The sequence below is a fragment of the Brachionichthys hirsutus genome, chromosome 16 (assembly GCF_040956055.1).
Source record: "Brachionichthys hirsutus isolate HB-005 chromosome 16, CSIRO-AGI_Bhir_v1, whole genome shotgun sequence".
In the NCBI taxonomy this organism is placed as follows: Eukaryota; Metazoa; Chordata; class Actinopteri; order Lophiiformes; family Brachionichthyidae; genus Brachionichthys; species Brachionichthys hirsutus.
In genome coordinates this window covers 10,289,603-10,311,364 of record NC_090912.1, presented here as the reverse complement: position 1 = coordinate 10,311,364, position 21,762 = coordinate 10,289,603, and the positions used below count along the sequence as shown (strand labels likewise).

General features: G+C 46.2%; 1 protein-coding gene across 1 annotated transcript in view; it reads right to left on the bottom strand.

The window, feature by feature from the left end:
* Positions 1-4,974: 4,974 nt before the first annotated feature.
* The window catches only part of LOC137905325 (voltage-gated potassium channel KCNC1-like), a 31,931-nt gene continuing 15,143 nt past the window's right edge, over positions 4,975-21,762 (bottom strand). The window contains exons 2-6 of the mRNA XM_068749551.1: positions 17,223-17,354; positions 15,372-16,233; positions 13,783-13,995; positions 10,865-10,879; positions 4,975-5,126 (exon numbers count right to left, since the gene is read on the bottom strand). Coding sequence (XP_068605652.1) covers positions 4,975-5,126; positions 10,865-10,879; positions 13,783-13,995; positions 15,372-16,233; positions 17,223-17,354 — 1,374 coding nt within the window. The remainder of the gene's footprint in view (positions 5,127-10,864; positions 10,880-13,782; positions 13,996-15,371; positions 16,234-17,222; positions 17,355-21,762) is intronic.

The following is a 21,762-nucleotide window of genomic DNA, read 5'->3' as shown; positions in this document are numbered from 1 at the left end:
ACTGAACCGCCGCCAAACAAAGAAGAGATGGACAAACAGAGGAGGAGGGGAGGGTTGGGGGGGATCAGGAGGGAAAGAAAGAGAAGCCAAAAGGGAAAAAACTAAAAATATTGCCACTGGCTGCTGAGTCACACTGGAGTCAGTGCTAGTAGTGACGATGGAGGTGGAGCTGCAGGCGGTGCAGTGAAGGGGAAAATTCTCACGCTGAGCTGAGCCGCTATGTCCAAACCTTTTTCAGTTGAAGAGATAGACATGCTGATTTCAAGGATGATGTGAAAAGATGAATATTATCCTCATGCTTGTGCTTTAAGTACTGATCTGGAGTCAGGACGTGGTTAGCCTAGCCTAGCATGAAGATGGAAAGCAGGGGTAACAGCTAGCCTGGCTTGCTGGGTTGTTATAACCAAAATGTAAAAGACTCTTTGGAAGAACTTGAGTTACGTGTCGGGGTTCCAGGTTACCCTACAACAATCATGCTTGTGGTGTGAGTGTGTTGTCCTGCACAAATGTGTTGAGCATTTTCTCTGTACAGGTATGAAGTTGGCAAACCTGGCAATGAAAACATGACAGCAAAGTGCTGCACCCAGCAGGTGTTCACACAGAAACACACCTGGCCAGGCTGGCGGTTCCTCAATGCTTCCGGTCCTGACAGGAAACTGCAGACGTTAGAGTGAAAATCAATCTCCCCTCTCGGTCTCAAGCGTAACGCTCATGAGCTTCCTGTGCGCAATGCAGAAATGAGAAGTGATATTTTTTCACCTTTAGGTGAACACAGAGAACAGGTGAGGGGTGACGGTGTTGTTATTGCTCTGGTTCCTATGACAACCGGAGGTTTTTCATTGTCCTATCGCTGATTGTATCCATTTGTTTAAATATCCATTAAATATCTCCAAAGAAACTCAAACAAAAGCAAAAAAAAGGGAAAAAGTGTCACCGGGACTTACTTAAGGTTCGTTAAAGACGGTTCAAATCTCGTGACAACAGGTTTCGTCTGTCTTCCCTCTGGTCATTGTTGTTTCTCTTTTTGACAAGGAGAGGGAAGACAAACAGAAACCGAAACCTGTTGTTGTCCCCTACATCGTTGATGTTCCTGTCCCTTCAAACCTGGAAACCCCCTGGGACAGATGCTGGTCCACCCGGAAGACAAACCACCCCGAGACAGATGCTGGTCCACCCGGAAGACAAACCACCCCGAGACAGATGCTGGTCCACTCGGAACACAAACTACCCTGAGGAGTCTAAGTATCTGGACCCTCCAACAGGAGTCTAAGTATCTGGAAACCTCCAACAGGAGTCTAAGTATCTGGACCCTCCAACAAGAGTCCAAGTATCTGAACCCTCCAACAAGAGTCTAAGTATCTGGATGCTACAACAGGAGTCTACGTATCTGGAAACCTCCAACAGGAGTCTAAGTATCTGGACCCTCCAACAAGAGTCTAAGTATCTGGACCCTCCAACAAGAGTCCAAGTATCTGAACCCTCCAACAAGAGTCTAAGTATCTGGACCCTACAACAGGAGTCTAAGTATCTGGGCCCTCCAACAAGAGTCTAAGTATCTGGACGCTACAACAGGAGTCTACGTATCTGGAAACCTCCAACAGGAGTCTAAGTATCTGGACCCTCCAACAAGAGTCTAAGTATCTGGACCCTCCAACAAGAGTCCAAGTATCTGAACCCTCCAACAAGAGTCTAAGTATCTGGACCCTACAACAGGAGTCTAAGTATCTGGGCCCTCCAACAAGAGTCTAAGTATCTGGACGCTACAACAGGAGTCTACGTATCTGGAAACCTCCAACAGGAGTCTAAGTATCTGGACCCTCCAACAAGAGTCTAAGTATCTGGACCCTCCAACAAGAGTCCAAGTATCTGAACCCTCCAACAAGAGTCTAAGTATCTGGACGCTACAACAGGAGTCTACGTATCTGGGCCCTCTAACAAGAGTCTAAGTATCTGGACGCTACAACAGGAGTCTACGTATCTGGAAACCTCCAACAGGAGTCTAAGTATCTGGACCCTCCAACAAGAGTCTAAGTATCTGGACCCTCCAACAAGAGTCTAAGTATCTGGACCCTCCAACAAGAGTCCAAGTATCTGAACCCTCCAACAAGAGTCTAAGTATCCGGACCCTACAACAGGAGTCTAAGTATCTGGACCCTCCAATAAGAGTCTAAGTATCTGGATCCTCCAACAGGAGTCTAAGTATCTGGACCCTCCAACAAGAGTCTAAGTATGTGGACCCTCCATCAAGAGTCCAAGTATCTGAACCCTCCAACCGGAGTACAAATATCTGGACCCTCCAACAGGACTATAAGTATCTTGGGCCTCATGTACAAAGACTTCTGTGGATTTCCTACTGAAACATGGCGTACGCTCAAATCCAGAAAATGTTATACGCACAAACAAATCCAGATGTATGAATCTGTGCGTACGCATGAATCGAAGCACATTTCCTTCATACGTCCCAATTAACGTGGAACTGAGCACACATGTTGGAGTAGCCAACCCCATCCTGTCCACACCTCCATTTACATACGCAAATCATATTTAAATGATCCCTGCACCTGAGATACCCTTGCCTGCACGATCAGAAAATTAAAACAAAAGGATGAGTAAGCCTGGAAATAAGATAAACTTTACAGAAAGCGAGTTGGAGATGCCCACAGATGTACTGTTTGGAACGCTGTCCTCCGGTACTAGCAGGAAGCACCAGAGGAGTGAGGCACGCTGTCCTCCGGTACTCTGAGAGGAGTGAGAGGGAGAGCGTGTGAGAGGCTGATTAAGACGTCTCACTCTTTACGCTCGGGGTTATTAACACAAGTTCTTTGCACACAGAGACAATCAGGATCTTTTGTCAGAAAGATATGAAGCTGTATTTTAACCAGCAACAAACAGCAAGTCGCTAACTTTAACCACTGACTAGTAGTGATGTTGTATTTGGGGGAGCACACGTGCGCATCACGGGACTAACTTGAAAGAATGACTTTACTCAGCAAGGAGCCGTCCATTGCCCACAACGCCAGCCTGTACTCGGTTCCAGCCATGCTGTTACTCAGAATGTAGGAGTCATGTGTCAAACCAGGCCACCTCCCTCCTGATCGGTCTGCCAGCTCCCTCTGGGATGCCCCGGTTGCGAGGAACCCCAGTGTGGTCAGCACCTGCATCGGTCAGCGCTGGGTCATGCTCCAAGGCCGGCCGCAACTCTGCCCACAGTTCCAGGAGGATTACCCCCGGGACCCTGATGCGGCTGATGAGGCCCTGGTCATCATGTGCCGGTACACCCTCCCAGTCTCTCTTCCAATAGAGTCAAGCCATTGGTGACGTGTTTACTGTTTTCAGCACCACTTTGCGCATGCTTTTCTATCCACTCCTGTAATTGCAGACAGCTGGGTGCGTTGATTGTTCGTCAGCGTTCATTGTTCATGTTTCTCTGATGTGTGTGTGTGTGACATTTATTTAATACAGCATTCTCCCAGCATCCCCTCTAGGTGTCGCCAAAGGGCCAACATCTGTGGAAACGTGCGTACGCCAGCTGTGAAGTTGGCGTGAGGCACCGCACATTTCCACGGTCATTTCACTCTTGATACATCTGAACTTTGGCGTGAGGAAGTACGCACAGGAGGTTTTTGTGCGTACACACCTTTTGTACATGAGGCCCCTGGACTTTCTACCAGTCTCTCAGAACTGAAGAGCTTCTTGGATGAGGTGAAACGTCTTCAACCAAACTCGAACAAGTCTCGTTGATTCTTCATTTGCTATTTTTGACTGGATGACTGAGAACCTGCTACTTCAGTGCCGCAGCACTCTGCTTGAGGACAGCTTTGCTTTTTGATCTCGTCCTCCCTGATATCCCATAATTCCTCTGACAGTGATTCCCAGTGTTTCTCAATATAACATAGAGCTTTACGCCTGTAATGATGATGTCATCGCCTTGTCCTAGACCCAGGACTTGACTACAGAATTGTTATTTGCTCTATTGTAGTGGCTCACAAGGACAATTCCATATATCACATTGAATCTTCCTCATCACACTTTGATGCAGCAGCTTCACCTGGGGCAAATTAAAACTACTAGCTGAAGCAGGACAGCGTGTTCTGGTCCAGGTAGCAGCTGATTCCAATAAAGGCTGCTACCTGAGAATCAGCTGTACGTTCCTATATAATGACTTTATTTGACATGATTTTAATCAAAGGGAAGATTTCAGCTTTCATTGATCAATTGAACATATTTTCATGCGATTTAAATGACTGCAGCTCTTTTCCTTGGGACCTCCAGGATTCTGGCACCCCCCCAGACTGGCAGTATTACACAGCTTCTTTCAGGCCTCCTGCTGGATGTCCTGTGAGTGAAGGGTTTGCACGTGGAGCTTCAGGAGGACGAGGCGGACGCCACTAAAGACACTCAATGAGAACAAATGCACCATCTGACGTGTTTCGCAGCTGCTTCACCCAGATAACTAAAAAGCTGCAGTTGTTGTACGACTACTTCTTAGTTTAGTTTCTAGTTACTTTGACTTTTTAGACATTTGCGTTTCATTTGAAGGATCTAAAAATGTCTTATTATTAACTGTGTAGGAACAGAAGACTGTTCTTAATCCGGGGTTCACCGTGAGTGGACTCATGCATGCTACAGTCAAAGGTGAGTGTCTGTTTTTCATGCAGACCTTCTGGGGCTCAGTATTAGAAAACCTCTCTTGTTGTAGCTAGATTAAAGCATTCAAGTTGCAAGAGCTGTCAAGACACAGGCTGGAGGTTGCACAGGAAGGCCGGGGCTAAGTCATCTGTCACGTCAGGTTGCATCCCTGCAGGCAAGGCAGGGTGTGTTTGTAGCTTTAAATGCATCCGCTTCATCAATATCCATGACCGAATTCTGGGATTTTAGCCTTTCAGCCCCCCAAATGTTTTAATGGATAATGAAAGCAGCTGTTGTTGTTGTTGTTGTTGTTGTTGTTGTTGACATTTTTGTTTGTTTGTGTTGTTACAAGATGGAGGGGATGGGGGAGTGACAGCGCCTGAGGCCAGGTGGCTCGAAGCGCTCGAAGGTGGAGTTGGTGATGGGCGTGAGCCGGAGCGGGGCTCCCGTCACCCCCGAGATGTTGTTGAGGCTGCGAGACTTCTCGTAACCCGGGGCTACGTGAAGATGACAAGCACAGGGAGCACAGCCAGCATTTATGTTGACATGATGTTCAGTGGATGTTCAGCGGGAAAGCGATGTTATGAGGTATATATAGATATTTATGATATGTGGTGACAGCATAGCACATCAGAAATAGCAAATATAAACCATTTATATCACAGTTGAAGCATTTAAATAAAAGTTAAGAAAAATAAAACCAGCCCAAAGCGAAAAAGGAGGAAGAGAAAGACAGACAGACGTATACAGACACACAGACAGATGGACAGAGGGACAACAGGTGGACAGACAGACAGAGACAGGACAAAACAGCAATATTGGTTACAAACATCAGCTGCCACAGTTTCCCTTAGAAAGGGTGGCACTCTGCAGCACCGACATCAACCGTGTTAAGAAGTCCAGCGGGCCGGCCTAAATCCAGCCCATCAGAACTTTGGATCGCGTGTCCACTGGACTGTCTGCTCTGAGATACCTGAAGCCCATCAGAACTTTGGATCGCGTGTCCACTGGACTGTCTGCTCTGAGATACCTGAAGCCCATCAGCGGTGGGTCAGCCGCTCTCAGGGGTTCCTGAGCTTTAGGAAAGTCAGAGCCGCAGCGGTGAGGAATCATCTGGAGCTGAGCACGATCACAAACACACTCACGGTCCCTCATCTGAACAGCTGTGGGCGCGGCCGTGTGTTTCAGCCAATAAGAGCAGCTCGTTTCCAAGAGTCAGTCAGAAAGAAGACAGACAGACAGACGGTGTGCTTTAAGCTACATGCTCACTAACGATGCTAAAATGCTGCTGTTTACTAGGTATATACGAGGTATATATATATATCCTATCCGTATGTACATTTCTGTCAGTCGTCTCCCTTTGGGGCCTCGTCACGACCTCGCTTTGGGATCCGCTGTGTTATTTCATTCATTTATTTCTTTATTTCAGGCAACGGCAAAATGAAGCAAACAAAACAACCTGTGCCACATCGCACCAACCGCTACCCAACCGACACCAACACTGCCTGAAAGGAGGAAACCGTCTTTCCCCCGCCCCTGTACCATGGTAACATGCTACATACACAGAATGCTACGCATGAAGTCTGGCGCCAGCGCTCACTGAATCGACCAATGACAAGCTCTTTGTGTGGAACTGCTTAAACGTCAGGAGGAATTCTGTGTACTGGATAATAGATCAAAGATCTGGGTCACCATGTTCTATGGACCTGGCCATTCAATGCAGTGTGTGTGTGTGTGTGTGTGTGTGTGTGTTTGTGTGTGCAACACTACACATTCTGCTCTATTTAAATAGCTGTGTTTGCAGGATCAAATCCCATAAATACAAGAATCTACGGCTCGTTTCGGACACACACACACACACACACACGGAGCAGTGCTGGCAGATTAATTGGGATCAATGAGCTACAGGACTGCTCACCGTCAGAGATCCTGTGATTCTAATCATGACTAGCATTTACTCCTAAAAGACAAACAAAAGCAAATCACAGTATTGATCAATGCTTCTCTGCCTCAGGGATTTAAACCTTCAGCGTCAGTGGCTGGAAGATGGTGGGCCTGAAAGGTGCTTAGCGTCTCTGATGAGCTGCTCTCTGCAGCTGCGGGGATGATATACTATTGCTGTACCAGTCAGGCTTTGGTGACTCCCTCGAGGATCATTAAAAGTACTCCTTCACGTTTTGCTATCGGCTGCTTCAGATGAAACGTCTTCATGCTCCGAATGGGTGTCACCACTTTCTGCCCAATGCAGTAGGACATTCTAGGGAGCTGCATGTCTGTAATGCGACTCATTTTCAGTAAAGCTTCCGGCCCTTGTTGTCGTGTAAGCGTTTGCTAAGTGAAGATCATTTACTAACCAGTAGAGGCTAGCTGGTTCTTTTACAGCGGGTCACTGCCAGATACAACAGAAACACATTGCCCTCTGCCAAGCTTCTGTGGGACTTCAGCTCCTGGCTGACTAACCAGACAGAGTGGTGCGGACAAAGGACAGAAGAGGACAGTGGTGATAGATGTGATGCCAGCTGAGAGCAGCATCAGCAAAGCGGAACATGAAAAGGTTCAGAAGTACCAAGGGTTGAAAGAATACCTAGAACAGATGTGGACGGTAAAAACCTGTCATGGTCCCTGTGGTAGTGGGAGCACTCAGGGCGGGGGGGGCCACCAGACTAGAGCGGCTTCCAGGAAACCCAACTCAAGCCTCAATCCGAGGCTAACAGCTAAGATACTGCAGAACCCCTGAACTCCAGGCCTCTGGTAGAGGAACCAAGCTTGAAGAGGCACAGACGCCATTCCATCAGTGGTGTGAGCGGTTTCTTTCTTTTACACATTGTATATACATCTTCTTCCTGTTTTCTTGTTTTTGCTCTGCTCAGTGCCGGTTCCACCATCTCACCAGCTGCAGGTTCTCTTGTCTTGGCTCAGAGTTCTGGTAGTGTTTTTTTGGCTATTGATTTTATTTTGCTGCCTACCCACCAGTTATTCTGTAGTGATGTCTTGTTGCATGTTTATGTTTGGTTCGTTTTTATATTTCTATATTGGGATTAGGGTTGTTGTCTCTATTGCCTTGTTGTTTTTAACTCATTAACCTGGAGACCACCATCGGGTCAGAACGTCCATCAGCTTCAATGATCCATTGAATAACTAATAATGATATCAATTTGAACTATAGATAAAATAAATGTAAGGCCATTATTTTTGGTGTAAATCACAATATAGGGGGACTGAGGTGCTTGGTGGAGGTCTGTGCTCTCCGAGTATTTTCCTAGTTTTGCTAGTGTTTTTTGGTGCCTCCCCATCAGATTAAGTTTTTGAGTGAGTTTTAGTTTTGGCAGAGTTTTGGGTTGTTCTGTATTTTTTGGTATGCTTAGCCTACATATTTTGTGAAATTGTATATTGGTATATATTTCTGTTTGGAGGATTTCAAGTATCTTGGGTTCTTGTTCAGGAGTGAGGGAGGGATGGAGTCTGAGGTTGACAGACGGATCGGTGCAGAGGCTGCAGTGATGCAGTCATTTTATCGGCCTGTCGTGGTGGAGAAGGAGCCGAACTGGAAGGAGAAGCTCCCGATTTACCGGTCAAGCTACGTTCCTACTCTCATGAGCTTTGGGACAGGACCGAAAGGACAAGATCCCAGATACAAGCAGTCAAAATGAGTTTCCTCCGCAGGGTGGCTGGGGACCCCCTTACAGACAGGAGGAGGAGCTCAGTCACCAGGAGGAGTGACTGAGCAGAGGAGTGAGCTGAGGTGGCTGGGGCATCTATTTAGGATGCCCCCTGGACGCCTCCCTGGGGAGGTGTTCTGTGCATGTCCCACTGGAAGGAGGCCTCGGGGAAGACCTAGGACATGCTGGGACACGTGTCTCTGCAGCAGAGACACAGACATGCTGGAGAGACTAAGTCTCTTGGCTGGCCTGGGAAAGCATCGGGATTCCCCTGGACGAGCTGGAGGAGGTGGCTGGGGAGAGGGAAGTCTGGGAATACCAGCTGAGACTGTTGCCTCGGCCTCCGGCCCTGGATAAGCGGTGGAAGATGGATGGATGGATGGGTGGATGGATGGGTGGATGGATGGCTATGCCTACTAGAGACATGAAAACAATAAAACCAAATCTTGGCCTGAAATGCTTCGCAGCACTAAATCCTGGAATTCCGTTGTCCACTGTTTCCATAGCAACAAGGGCGAGGTGATAAGAGAGAGTCGGGTAATGATCAACCAATGAGGAAATAGACACAGAATCATAGGCTCGTGATATGCAAACATAAAAGATAGATGGATAGATAGATAGATAGATAGATAGATTGATAGATAGATAGATAGATAGATAGATAGATAGATCGATAGATAGATAGATAGATCGATAGATCGATCGATCGATAGATAGATAGATAGATAGATCGATAGATCGATCGATCGATCGATAGATAGATAGATAGATAGATAGATAGATAGATAGATAGATAGATCGATAGATCGATCGATAGATAGATAGATAGATAGATAGATAGATCGATCGATCGATCGATAGATAGATAGATAGATAGATAGATAGATCGATAGATAGATAGATAGATAGATAGATAGATAGATAGATAGATCGATAGATCGATAGATAGATAAATAGATAGATAGATAGATAGATAGATAGATAGATAGATCGATAGATAGATAGATAGCCTTATATAAAACCATTAACAAGCTACAAACTATTGGAGTTCCTCTGGCAGGGGCAAAACTAAGATTTTAATTTCAGTGCTTTGATTTTGTAAATCCTATTCTGTTTTACTTTGCTTCTTGTCGACCTTAACTTGAAGCTCGTGGCCCTGGCTTATGCTTTGCTTGTGTAGAGAAAGCAGCAGCTGCATAATTAACAGAGAGGAAAAAGGGGAGCGCAACGGCTGTCTTTAGTAATGATTCCTCAACGCTTGAGTCGTTCGTTCTTTCTGCCCATCGCAAGCACAGATCTGATCTTGCTGGATTACGCTGGCATGACAGACCTTGAGATCTGTCATTAATCCCATAAAGACGAGCACAATCTGTTAAAATGCCAGCGAGGGAGGAAGGAAGGAAGGAAGAGTGTTGTGTTGCGTTTTACCTTGTGGCACCTGTGAAGCAAAAGCCGGGCAACATTTTTAATCATGCATGAATGCAGATTCTTGCAATGTGTTTGACTTAATAGTAGAAAATGTGAAAAGAAAAGCTAAATAAAGTACGCATTTCCCAGATACAGGTAGCAAATAGCTTTTCTATTGAATCTAAAGTATTTTAGGAACAACGCGAGAAAGCTTGGAGGCCATCGCAGAATAGCAGACAGATGCTAATCGCTACAGCCATTGGACGTTGTTAGAGCATTTACCTGCGTGTGTCTGGGTGTCTGTTTGGGTTTGTCTGTCTCTCTTTCTACCTGACACTTGTCAAACAACTGGATTGTGTTCTTTAGTACTTTCCAAAATGAAAACCGAGCTTTCTCATTGCCTACAGTTGACCTTCGAAGCTCTACAGAGGTCAGTGTTCCAGCCCAGCTGAGCAGAGACAGATCAGCCACACAAGAAACGACAAATGGATCGCGACAAAAACGCTTCACTTTTGGTCAGATGTGCACAATGTCTTATCAGGATGCAGAGAGTTCCATCCCATAATGCAGTGGTTAGAGCCAAGTGTGCTACAGTGCTCTCTGTGGGCTGTACTGCAAACGCTGACCTGAGCTCAGTTCCAGTTGAGAGGACAGAAGAAAGTGTCCAACCAACCAATCAGCAACCACCTCTCACTTGCCTGGTGAGAAGCAACCAGTTCATCGCAGTCCGTTCCACTCTGGCACCCGCCCCAAACCAAACGCTTTTAACCGAATCACCATTTAGTCCTTCACTTTTCTTCTGCATGTATAGATTTGCATCAAAAATGTTTTTATACAAATAATTTTCATTGTGGTTTTGATTTCAAATAATCTTATATTTGACAGCTCACAATCAGACCATAAATCAAACTGTGCTGAAAAATCTACAAAGCAAAGATGCTGTTTCATAAAAGTTCAGGCGTCTGATGGGGAACGTTTAGTCCCATTATCTGTAAGTACCAGAGTGAGAAGCGACTGGGCGAGAGGAGGAGCAGGAGGAGGAAGAGGAGAAGCAGGAGGAAGGGAAGACAACTACACACAAAATACATTCACACAGACAGAAACAAAGACAAACAGACAAATAGACAGGATAGTGTAACACAGACCGACAAGAGCCAACACACGATCACATAACCTGACACAACCTGGGGCAGGAGACAGTAACACAACAACAACAACAATAACAACAACAACAACTGCAACAGCACCCATCGGACATGTGAACCTTCAGCTCATCACGGAATCTAAAGCCTCGCTAAGCTAACGTGTTCGATTTGATCTAATCTAATATCTCATGATTATCGATTCAATGCAATCTAAATGTAAAACTAATGCCATTTAATCTAATCTGATCGAATCTAATCTAATCTAATTTAATCTAATCTAGTCTGATCAACTGAATTTTGGTTCCATCTAATTCAATCTGGTCTAATTTGATGCATTTAATTCAGTGTAACATAACCTGATTTTATTGATATCCTATAATCTGGTCCTGTCATCCAGTCTAGTCTCGTCTAATCAATATTTGCTTATTGTAGTCTAAAGATTACAATACTGTCCGAATTCAGCATAAGGACGAGGTGGAGGATTTAACAGTGACTCCCAGGGTCCCCTCCGACTTCAACCACTCCTCCCCAAGGGAGGACATCCCACTGCTGGACTTGGCTCCGTCTGCATGTCAGGGTGTTTTAGACAAGAGTTTTTGTGAATGTCAATCGGGGTAAATATCATGTGGAGGGCGTCTGGAAGAGGGCATTGGGTGGTAAGGGTGAAAAGTGTCGCTAAAACAATGTTAGTGTTAGCATGTACAATGTTAGTGTCAGCATGTACAAAGCATGTATAATGCTAGTGTTAGCATGTACAATGTTGGTGTCAGCATGTACAATGTTGGTGTCAGCATGTACAATGATAGTGTCAGCATGTACAATGTTAGTATTAGCATGTACAATGTTAGTGTTAGCATGTACAATGTTAGTATTAGCATGTACAATGTTAGTGTTAGCATGTACAATGTTAGTATTAGCATGTACAATGTTAGTGTTAGCATGTCATGGTGGCAGCCGGCAAAATGATAAAAGGAATATAAATGTAAGACAAGAAAAAATCAGATAAAACAGACAATAGAGATTGAAATAAGAAAAACTTGATGCGGTGAGAGAAAAGTCATGAAGGAAGATACTAGAGTAGAGAGTAGAGCGTGTGGGGAGTAGAGACAAACAGAATAATGAGATCATGAGTAACAGCATGGGAATGTAAGAGAACAGAAAGGCAGGCAGACCATAATAATAATGAAGCCTGATGGGGCGACAGGACAGAACTGAAACCGCTGAACATTCACACATGAACAGTTTCATTTCAAAACATCCACCGATGAATATTTAGCACATTAACATTGATTCTGTCCAGTGTTGGGAAGAGATGGACAGGGATACCCTGCATGCCCCCATTGGTGGGGGATGCAAATCAAAGTTCCCCTCGTCCTTTGGCTGGGTCAGTGTACATTAAGCCCCCCTAAAGCATAGGACACGTGTCAAACTCAAGGCCCAGGGGCCAAATGTGGCCCTCCTGAAGGTGAACTTCAGCACTGGACAGCTCCAAAGGTAGTCGGCTACATATGGAGCTGTCCAGTGCTGATCCTGAAAGTGACGTCTTTTCTGCGGCATTGACTCGGGGAATGTTCTTTATCTTTCCCACTTCGGTTGTTTTTTTTGGTTTCTGCATGTCCATGACAAGACAAGGTGGTGGCTTTTTGGTTTTGCTTTGATTTAGTATCGATTATCTTTGTTCCTGCGTGATGATTGCATTTGAATGGAACTTTTCCACATTATTAGATTAGATTAGTTATTTAACAGCATGTTAAGGAGTAGTTACATTTATTTTACATTAAATTCATTACATGTAGTTAATTTCTTTTACTGTGTTACGGTTTACATTTGGCCTTTGGAGGGCAAACATAATGCTAATGTACCCCTTGGAGAAAATGAGTTTGACACCCCTGGCATATGACAATAGAAAGGTTAATGACATGAGAGCTTGTTGCAAACCATGACATTGGACAAAACTTCCCAAACCCGTCTTTGTACCAAATGTGAGTGTGTCGAGTTTCATAGGCCAAGTGATGCTTTTCATCTGACTGATATCCAGAACAGCCCCAGCAAAGGCGTTTCTTATGGGAGTAAGTCTGAGGCAGGTTTACTGACAAGCAGCAAAGGGACCCGTATTTGTCCTTTGCTGGATGCTAGTGCTGGTTTATTGAAAAAGTGAAAGGAAATAACTGATTCATGTCTCTTTAAATAGTATGTTTTAATATTATCGCTCACGTTCATGTGAAATACCCTCCTTAAATGTAAGACTCCAGGTCTCACCTATGATGAATAAAAATAAAACAGATATTACCATCCTGATTTCCGGTAAAACTTTGAACTATACTGAAGGACTGTTTTGAAATGCAACCGCATGCACACGGTTTTAGTGACAGAACTGCATCAGCTCACAGCCCAGAGGTGTCATCCTGCATGTATGATGTCCTCCTCGCCTCAGTAGGAGACGAGTGGAAGACCTGCTTGAATGCCTTCGTGTCGGCCCAGCAGGCAGCGCTGCAGCACCGCTGCAGCAACATGCGGCATGGATGCACAAAGGCAGGTTTGAAGGCACATCAGATCAAATATCAATGCTTAATCAGACATTGATACGTCCTCATTGGTCAAACTGAAGGTGAGGAAAAGTCAAACAATGTTTTGTTTTTGGGGCTTTTTCAGGTTTAGTTTCGCATACATGTGTCATAAAATGTGGTTGCAGACTATTTGTTCTTGATACTGTCTGTTTGGAGGTTGCATGTCTGAAGCATTTACCGTCCGTCAGTGGATAGGACGGCATACGTGAACACTCACTGTCAGATTTATGTGTCGATGATTTTGGACTCTATACAGTACATATAAATCATGATCATACATCCAGAGACAACCCACTGCTGTCCCTCAGGTCCCACCCTACCCCACTCGTTATCCTCCCAACACAATGCGTCGCCCTCTCCCCTCTGCTTTCCTACCTTTCCTAACATTCCCATCTGTTGTGCGCTGGAACTCTCCAGCACTTAGCAGGAAGCAGGCCCGGTCATGAGGGTAGCGGTCGCGGCTGGTGGTGGAGCCGAGTCCCCCGGTGGCCGGGCTACGATCGTCCCCGAGGACCTGATCAATGGTGGGACAGTCCTCATTGGCCAGGGCTGCCGCATTGGCAGCTGCATCGCCGTTCTGCTTGGTGTCTGTGAGAGAAGGTGCCGGGAAATGGGAGGAATGAGGGGAAGCCATGACAACAAAGAAACAGGATGGTAGAAATGAAAGATAGCAAGAGTTGAGCATGGCAGGAAGAAGGGAATCAATGGAGAAAATGTGAAGAAAGGGAGGACAATTTATAGGTGAAAGGGAAATGGTAACGTGCATAGGAGAGAAAACATTGAGCAGATGGGGGAGTGAAAGGGTAAGGAGGGGGGGGGGGGGGGGTGTTAAAGGAAGAGAAGATGAATGATCCACAGAGGCGGAGGAACATTGGTGGAAAAACATTGAGGAATAATGGAAAAGAGAGATAAAACCATAGAATAAGAGAAGAAAAGAAAGAATAGTAGTAAAAGAAAAATAAAGAAGTAAAATAAAGCATGACATGAAGACAGGAAATGAGAAATGAGGAGAGAGAGAGAGACAGACACAGAGAGACAGAGAGAGAGCAAGAGAAACAGACAGAGAGAGACAGAGAGAGAGAGAAACAGAGAGACACACAGAGAGAGAGAGAGAGAGAGAGACAGAGAGGTAAGGCAAGTTAGTTCCTTCCTCTCATGACCAACACACTGGAGTAGAGTACTGATACACACTTACACACACACACACAGCATTAAGAGCACAAAGTCAGAAAGACAAGGTACACATATGTAGAGGCACACACACACACACGCACACACACACGTGCACACACACACACACACACACGCACACACACACACACACACACACAAACTCATTAAGGGAACAAACTCTAAATCAATCGCTGCCAAATTTCAGTCTTGGTGATGAATGCTGGTGGTTTGTGTTTTTTTTATGACTGAAATTACATTTTTGTTCCTTCAGCTACAGTAAAGTACAGATAAAGTACACACAAACTACAGCTGAAATACTAATTGTGCTGCTGCCAGTTTTAAAGCTGTTGCAGGTATCCTCCCAGTTCATGTGATGAAGACTCAGCTTTTGATGTTGCGTGTCTGTAGCTCATCTCATCCTCTTCCGCTGAATTCCAACGCGCTGCCTTTGCACTGCGAGCAGCAAGAAGCCACGACATGACGGCCTGGCTCGTGTTACGAGTGCGGATCATGGACAACGTGTGTTTGTTCCTCACTTCTCACATCAGCGCAATGTGCTAAATCTGAACTGTGATCACGTTTGATGAGAATGTGAGGAATCATTTTTACTCTATTGATTAACGTCAGACTTGGAATCTAAACTGAACAAAAACTTCTGTTGACTTTTCTTTTTGAGCTCAAACGGGGGGTTATGATTCAGTTAAATGTATTGATTTGGTCCGCTTTGCGTTTTCCCTCACACGCGAGGCCCGGTCAGCTTTACATGAAGTCATTTCTCTTAAGGCACCCACCTGCCCTGTTGATCTCGATGATCTCCTCCTGTGCCAGTGGGCAGTCTCCAGTAGCCATCGTACTACCAGACCCCACCATGCCCGGCCCGAGTACATTGCCCATCAGCCTGTGTGGCGAGGCCGTTGCCATGGCCAGGGCATCCGGCTTGCAGTAGTTGGGGCTGCCTGGTTGTGGCGCTCGGGGAATGTGCTTGTTCCTCTTCTTGGGGAGCTTCTGCTTGGCCATTGCCAGGGAGTAGTACATGCCGAAGTTGTTGACGATGACGGGCACAGGCATAGCGATGGTTAGCACGCCGGCCAAGGCGCAGAGGGCACCCACCAGCATGCCTGACCAGGTTTTAGGGTACATATCCCCATATCCCAATGTGGTCATGGTCACCACAGCCCACCAGAAGCCAATGGGGATGTTCTTGAAGTCGGTATGGGCCGCGGCGGTTGGGTCACCTGGGTCGGCACCAATGCGTTCAGCATAGTAGATCATGGTGGCGAAAATGAGGACGCCCAGTGCCAGGAAGATGATGAGCAGCAAGAACTCGTTGGTGCTCGCCCGCAAAGTGTGGCCAAGGACCCGTAAACCGACAAAGTGGCGGGTGAGCTTGAATATACGCAGGATACGTACAAAACGCACCACACGCAGGAAGCTGAGCACATCTTTGGCTGTTTTGGAAGAGAGGCCGCTTAGTGCCACCTCCAGGTAAAAGGGCACAATGGCCACAAAGTCAATGATGTTGAGGGCACTGCGGAAGAACTCTGCCTTGTCAGGGCAGAAGATGACGCGTAGCATCACCTCAATGGTGAACCAAATGACGCAGACGCCCTCCACGTACGTCAGCCAACCATCCGTGGCCACCTCAAACACTACCTGCAGGATGAAAAGAAACATATGAAAGGTTAGTTTGCTTTGTCTTTAACGCATTCATCAAAACGCCTCGACTCGGAGCATACTGGTTCACTGGTCTAGCACCTGTTCCTGCCCAAGCAGGGTTCCTCTAGTCTCTGCTCCTAGTGCCAGCAGTGTGATGGGGTGCAGATGGCCTTCTCTGAGCTGAGTGCTGCATGTCCAGCGACAGTTGAAAAATACTCCACAGTCTAATCTCAGCGGAGGAGGCCTGGGAATAAGAGAGTACTCCTGGAACTGGGACCCAGCTAACTTGTGTCCTTGTCAGCTAAGTCTCCTGAACCCACAGAGAACCGGGGGCCCCCCTCTCTTTCCCTTGGTCCGTTAGGCTTCCAGACCAAAGGACAGAGCAAGTACTTTTCCTTGTACCACTATTTTTACACAGTATTTGTTGATAAAGCAAACTGTCTGCAAATTATCCACTTGCAAGACAAATAACTTCTGTGAGCATTCTGCACCGTAGCATCAAAAGTGCTTTCTCCGAAAACCCCTCTCAAGCGGTGAGAAACGGTCTGAAGCGCTCCCAGTGGGGATTTACAGAAGAACACCCAACAATATCAGCTGTGGAAGAAATACAGGCTCTAACTGGTATCCGTTTCAGCATTATAGTCCCACTGTCTTCACACTTCATGTCCAAAGTCCTGTCTTCCCTGCCTTTAGTGATTCCTGTTAAGCTGCAGCAACAATCCCTTTCTGAGATTTTATTATTCTTTCATCATATGTCACAAATATGATGAAAGAGAAGCCAGGCCTCCTAAAGTCCATCCACAATCGAGTAGATCCTGCTATTCATGCTGCGCTGCTGTATTGACTGCGCTACGGACACATATATTGACTATATTGACGAGCTGTGTCAAGTCTCAGCTTTTGGTTTTTGTCTCAGCAATGATGAAATTCAACCACTGAATGATCTTCTCTAACAAAAAAAAACAATCAGTAAACATTTGCTGCACCTCCTCGTGTGTTGTGTTGCCAACGGTGACGTTCTCTGTTTTGTTGTAGATGGTGTTGAAGACTTCGTGGGTCTCCAGGCAGAAAGTAGAGATGGAGAGAAGGATGAAGAAGAGCGAGCCAAATGCCACATACTGCAGAGGAAGAGAGAGAGAGAGAGACAGGCAGGCAGACAGACAAGTAGGAGGTGAGATGTGTTATATTTCACACCTGCACATCATCACTGATCAGTTCTGGTGTTTGTCATTAGTAATGTATATGATTGTTGGTGGAGGAGGGGGTGTCCGTCCCACTGCAGTAAAAGCACAGCAGCTGTTCTGCCAAGAGAGTCAGATAGAGGGGGCTATAGCACACTGGAAAGTGGAGAAATGTTCATAATTCAGTATAAATGTCCAGAATACTGCAATCCCATTGATGCCAGCACAGAGGGAGAGAGCCATGGTGTGTGTGTGTGTGTGTGTGTGTGTGTGTATTACTTGTTCCTTTCTCTATGTTTCTGCAAATACTGAAACACCTTGAACAATCTGAGGTCAGGAGATTGTTTTCATGCTGAAGCGGCACAAATGCCATGAAATAACTGCAGATACATAAATGCATATATGTCAAACTCGACAAGTTACCGTATTTTTTGGATTATACGTCGCTCCGGACCAAAAAATGCATAATTAAGAAGAAAAAACCATATATAGGTCGCACTGGAGGATAAGTCGCATTTTTGGGGAAAATTTATTTGATAAAATCCAACACCAAACAACATATAGCACAAAGAACATGCTAACACGTTTACCAAAATATCAGGTTTTATTCCGAATCACGAAATCCAAGGAAATCTTCATCCTCGGTGTCACTTTTGAACAACTCCCCCAACTCGGCAGGTAGACAAGATGCCGCTTCCTCTTCTACGTCGCTTACATCAGACTCGTCGTCAGTTGCAGTTCCAATTATTCCAGCCTTTCTGAATCCCGACAGGATGGTTACGGTTGTCACTGAAGCCCATGCTTTGTCGATCCATTCAATGACTTCCAGGAAAGTTGCATGGCGCATTCTCCCGGTTGCCGTGAAGCTGTGCTCTCCATCCGTCATCCACTGCTCCCACAGGTTACGCAAAACTGACTTAAAGCTCCTATTCACGGAGATATCAAGTGGCTGGAGTATTTTGGTTAAGCCTCCAGGGATGATGGCAGGTATGGAGTTGAGAACTTTTAATTTATTTTTTAACTGTGGTGTGATGTGCGCTCTCATGCTATCCATCACAAGCAGAGCTTTGCGTGCTCTAAAGAAGCCATCCGGTCGCTTATTGTAGCACTTTGTGAGCCACAAGTTCATCATTTCTTGATCAATCCACCCTTTCGCGTTCACGGCGACTTCAACTGAGGAGGATTGGATTTTTGGCATGGTTTTTCGTTTGAAAATGACCATCGGTGGCAGTTTTGATCCGTCTCCACAACATGCCAGCACCACTGTGAAGTGTGATCTCTCATGACCAGTTGTAACGATATTCACACTTTTTTGCCCTTTCTCTGCAACACTTCGGCCCATGGGGATGTCAAAAGTGAGGGGGACCTCGTCCGTGTTAATAATATGATCCGGTGTCACGTTGTGATCACTTACATGCTTTTCAATGAACGCGCGGAAACTGTCAACCTTGGCTTGGAAGTCCGCTGGCAGTTTTTGGGACAGTGTCGTCCTAGCTCTGATAGAGAGGCGTTTGCGCTGCATGAAGCGGTAACACCAAGAAGGTCCTCCCGCAAAGCCGTTTATATTCACCGCCCTGGCAACCACTTGGGCGTGGAGACGCAACTGCACCGTTGACAAACCTCTCCCAGCAGCACGTTGTTCAAGCACCCATGCGTGAACTCGTTCCTCCAACTGCGGCCACCTAGCTTGTCGCCCGCGATTAGCTTTCTTTGTTTTCTTCATTTCAGTAAGCGTAACCTCCGCTTTTCGCCAGTCCCTTACAAGTTTTTCGCTCACTCCAAACTTTCTTTCTGCTGCTCGATTGCCGTTTTCGGCTCCATATTTCATTATCTGAAGCTTGTAAGCCGCGGAATATGACTTTCTTTTCGGCGCCATTTTCATTCAGCCCTTCTAATTTGTGTTTTTAGATAACAGGTGTGACAGATAACTCTGAACCTCCAGAAACCGCGACAGATTCTGACGGGTCACAGAGTTCCCTGTAACACCTGTTATAGAAATGTGTAGGCTACTGTCTCTGCGCTCACAGATTTTGTAAAAAAAGCATATATAAGTCGCTCTGATTTATAAGTCGCACCCCCGACCAAACTATGAAAAAACCGCGACTTATAATCCGGAAAATACGGTATATTTGGCGGTGCATGTGCTATCAAGTGTGTATCAGAGGTGGCCCGCCGGTATATAGCGCATGCACTGGTAATACTACAAATCCCAGAATGCTTTACTAGTGCGTTGGTGCGTCAATCAAGACCAGTTAGCACCCCCTCCCATTCTGTTGACAGTCATTAGCAACCATGCTACCAGTCACCTTGGAAAAATTGAAACCAACCCTCCCCAACAATGGCCGAACGAAAGATGGAAAACAGGAGCTGGGAGGCTGATCATCTGGTAAATCATCTGGTAAAGGACAGACAGGTCCTTTACCAACAAGCCAATGTGGCTGTAACCAAAGAATAGAACATAAGAAGACACTATGAAACGAAACACCACGAGAAATACAAGGACTTGGACATGAATCAGAAGCTCCAGAAGGTCGAGGAGATGAAAGGAAGTCTGGTTTCACGGCAGACTAAGTTCACAAAAGCTAAATCACAAAGTGAGGCTGCTATAAAGGCGAGTTTCATTGTGGTGGTAGAGACCGCAAGGTCAGCCCGGCCCTTTAATGAGGGAGAGGTTGTCCAAAAGTGTACGGTCAAAGTCTGCGACGTCATGTGCCCAGATAAAAGGCAAGCATGTTTAAATGTGAGCCTGAGCAGGAACACCGTGGCTGAGCGTGCACGTGAGCTCGCCACCAAAACAAGAACAGCTGATGGAAAAGGGAAAAGATATCATTGCGTACTCCCTTGCTGTGGAGGAGACACATCTCATACTCCCCAGCTGTCAATCTTCATCCGTGGAGTGGACTCGAGTCTGTGCGTAACAGTGGACTCCAGTCTGTGGGGGACAGTTGAATCGAGTCTGTTGGGGACAGCGGACTTGAGTTTATGGGAGACAGTTGACTCGAGTCTGTTGGGGACAGCGGACTCGAGTCTATGGGAGACAGTGGACTCGAGTCTGTGCTTGACAATGGACTCGAGTCTATGGGAGACAGTGGACTTGAGTCTGTGCGTGACAGTGGAACTTTGAGGATTCAAATTGATGTATGGCACAAGCACCGGAAAATACATCTTTGAAGAGGTATCCCAGTGTGTAAATGAAGTGAGACTATCTTGGGATAAACTGCACAATTGCAGTGAATCCTTCACTAGATATCGAGTCTGGTCTGCGTCTTTGTCCCAGTTTGTAATTTTGGCCCGCTGTGACTGAGTTTTACACCCCTTCATAAATGCATATTTTGCTCCTATGAGCTCTGTTTCGCATGTTGATGGAGGAAAGGATCATCGCTCTGGATGTTACCATGGGGATGTTTTAAAGCTTTACGTAGGGCAGCTGTTACATTACCGAGAACGAGGCAGCAAGGGGGTGCTGTTACGTTACAGAGAATGAGGCAGCATGGGGGGTGCTGTTACGTTACAGAGAACGAGGCAGCGTGGGGGGTGCTGTTACGTTACAGAGAACGAGGCAGCGTGGGGGGTGCTGTTACGTTACAGAGAACGAGGCAGCGTGGGGGGTGCTGTTACATTACAGAGAATGAGGTAGCAAGGGGGTGCTGTTACATTACAGAGAATGAGGCAGCAAGGGGGTGCTGTTACGTTACAGAGAACGAAGCAGCATGGGGGGTGCTGTTACGTTACAGAGAACGAGGCAGCAATGGGGTGCTGTTACATTACAGAGAACGAGGCAGCATGGGGGTGCTGTTACGTTACAGAGAATGAGGCAGCAAGGGGGTGCTGTTACGTTACAGAGAACGAGGCAGCGTGGGGGGTGCTGTTACATTACAGAGAATGAGGTAGCAAGGGGGTGCTGTTACATTACAGAGAATGAGGCAGCAAGGGGGGTGCTGTTACATTACAGAGAATGAGGCAGCAAGGGGGTGCTGTTACGTTACAGAGAACGAGGCAGCAATGGGGTGCTGTTACATTACAGAGAATGAGGCAGCAAGGGGGTGCTGTTACGTTACAGAGAACGAAGCAGCATGGGGGGTGCTGTTACGTTACAGAGAACGAGGCAGCAATGGGGTGCTGTTACATTACAGAGAACGAGGCAGCATGGGGGTGCTGTTACGTTACAGAGAATGAGGCAGCAAGGGGGTGCTGTTACGTTACAGAGAACGAGGCAGCGTGGGGGGTGCTGTTACATTACAGAGAATGAGGTAGCAAGGGGGTGCTGTTACATTACAGAGAATGAGGCAGCAAGGGGGGTGCTGTTACATTACAGAGAATGAGGCAGCAAGGGGGTGCTGTTACG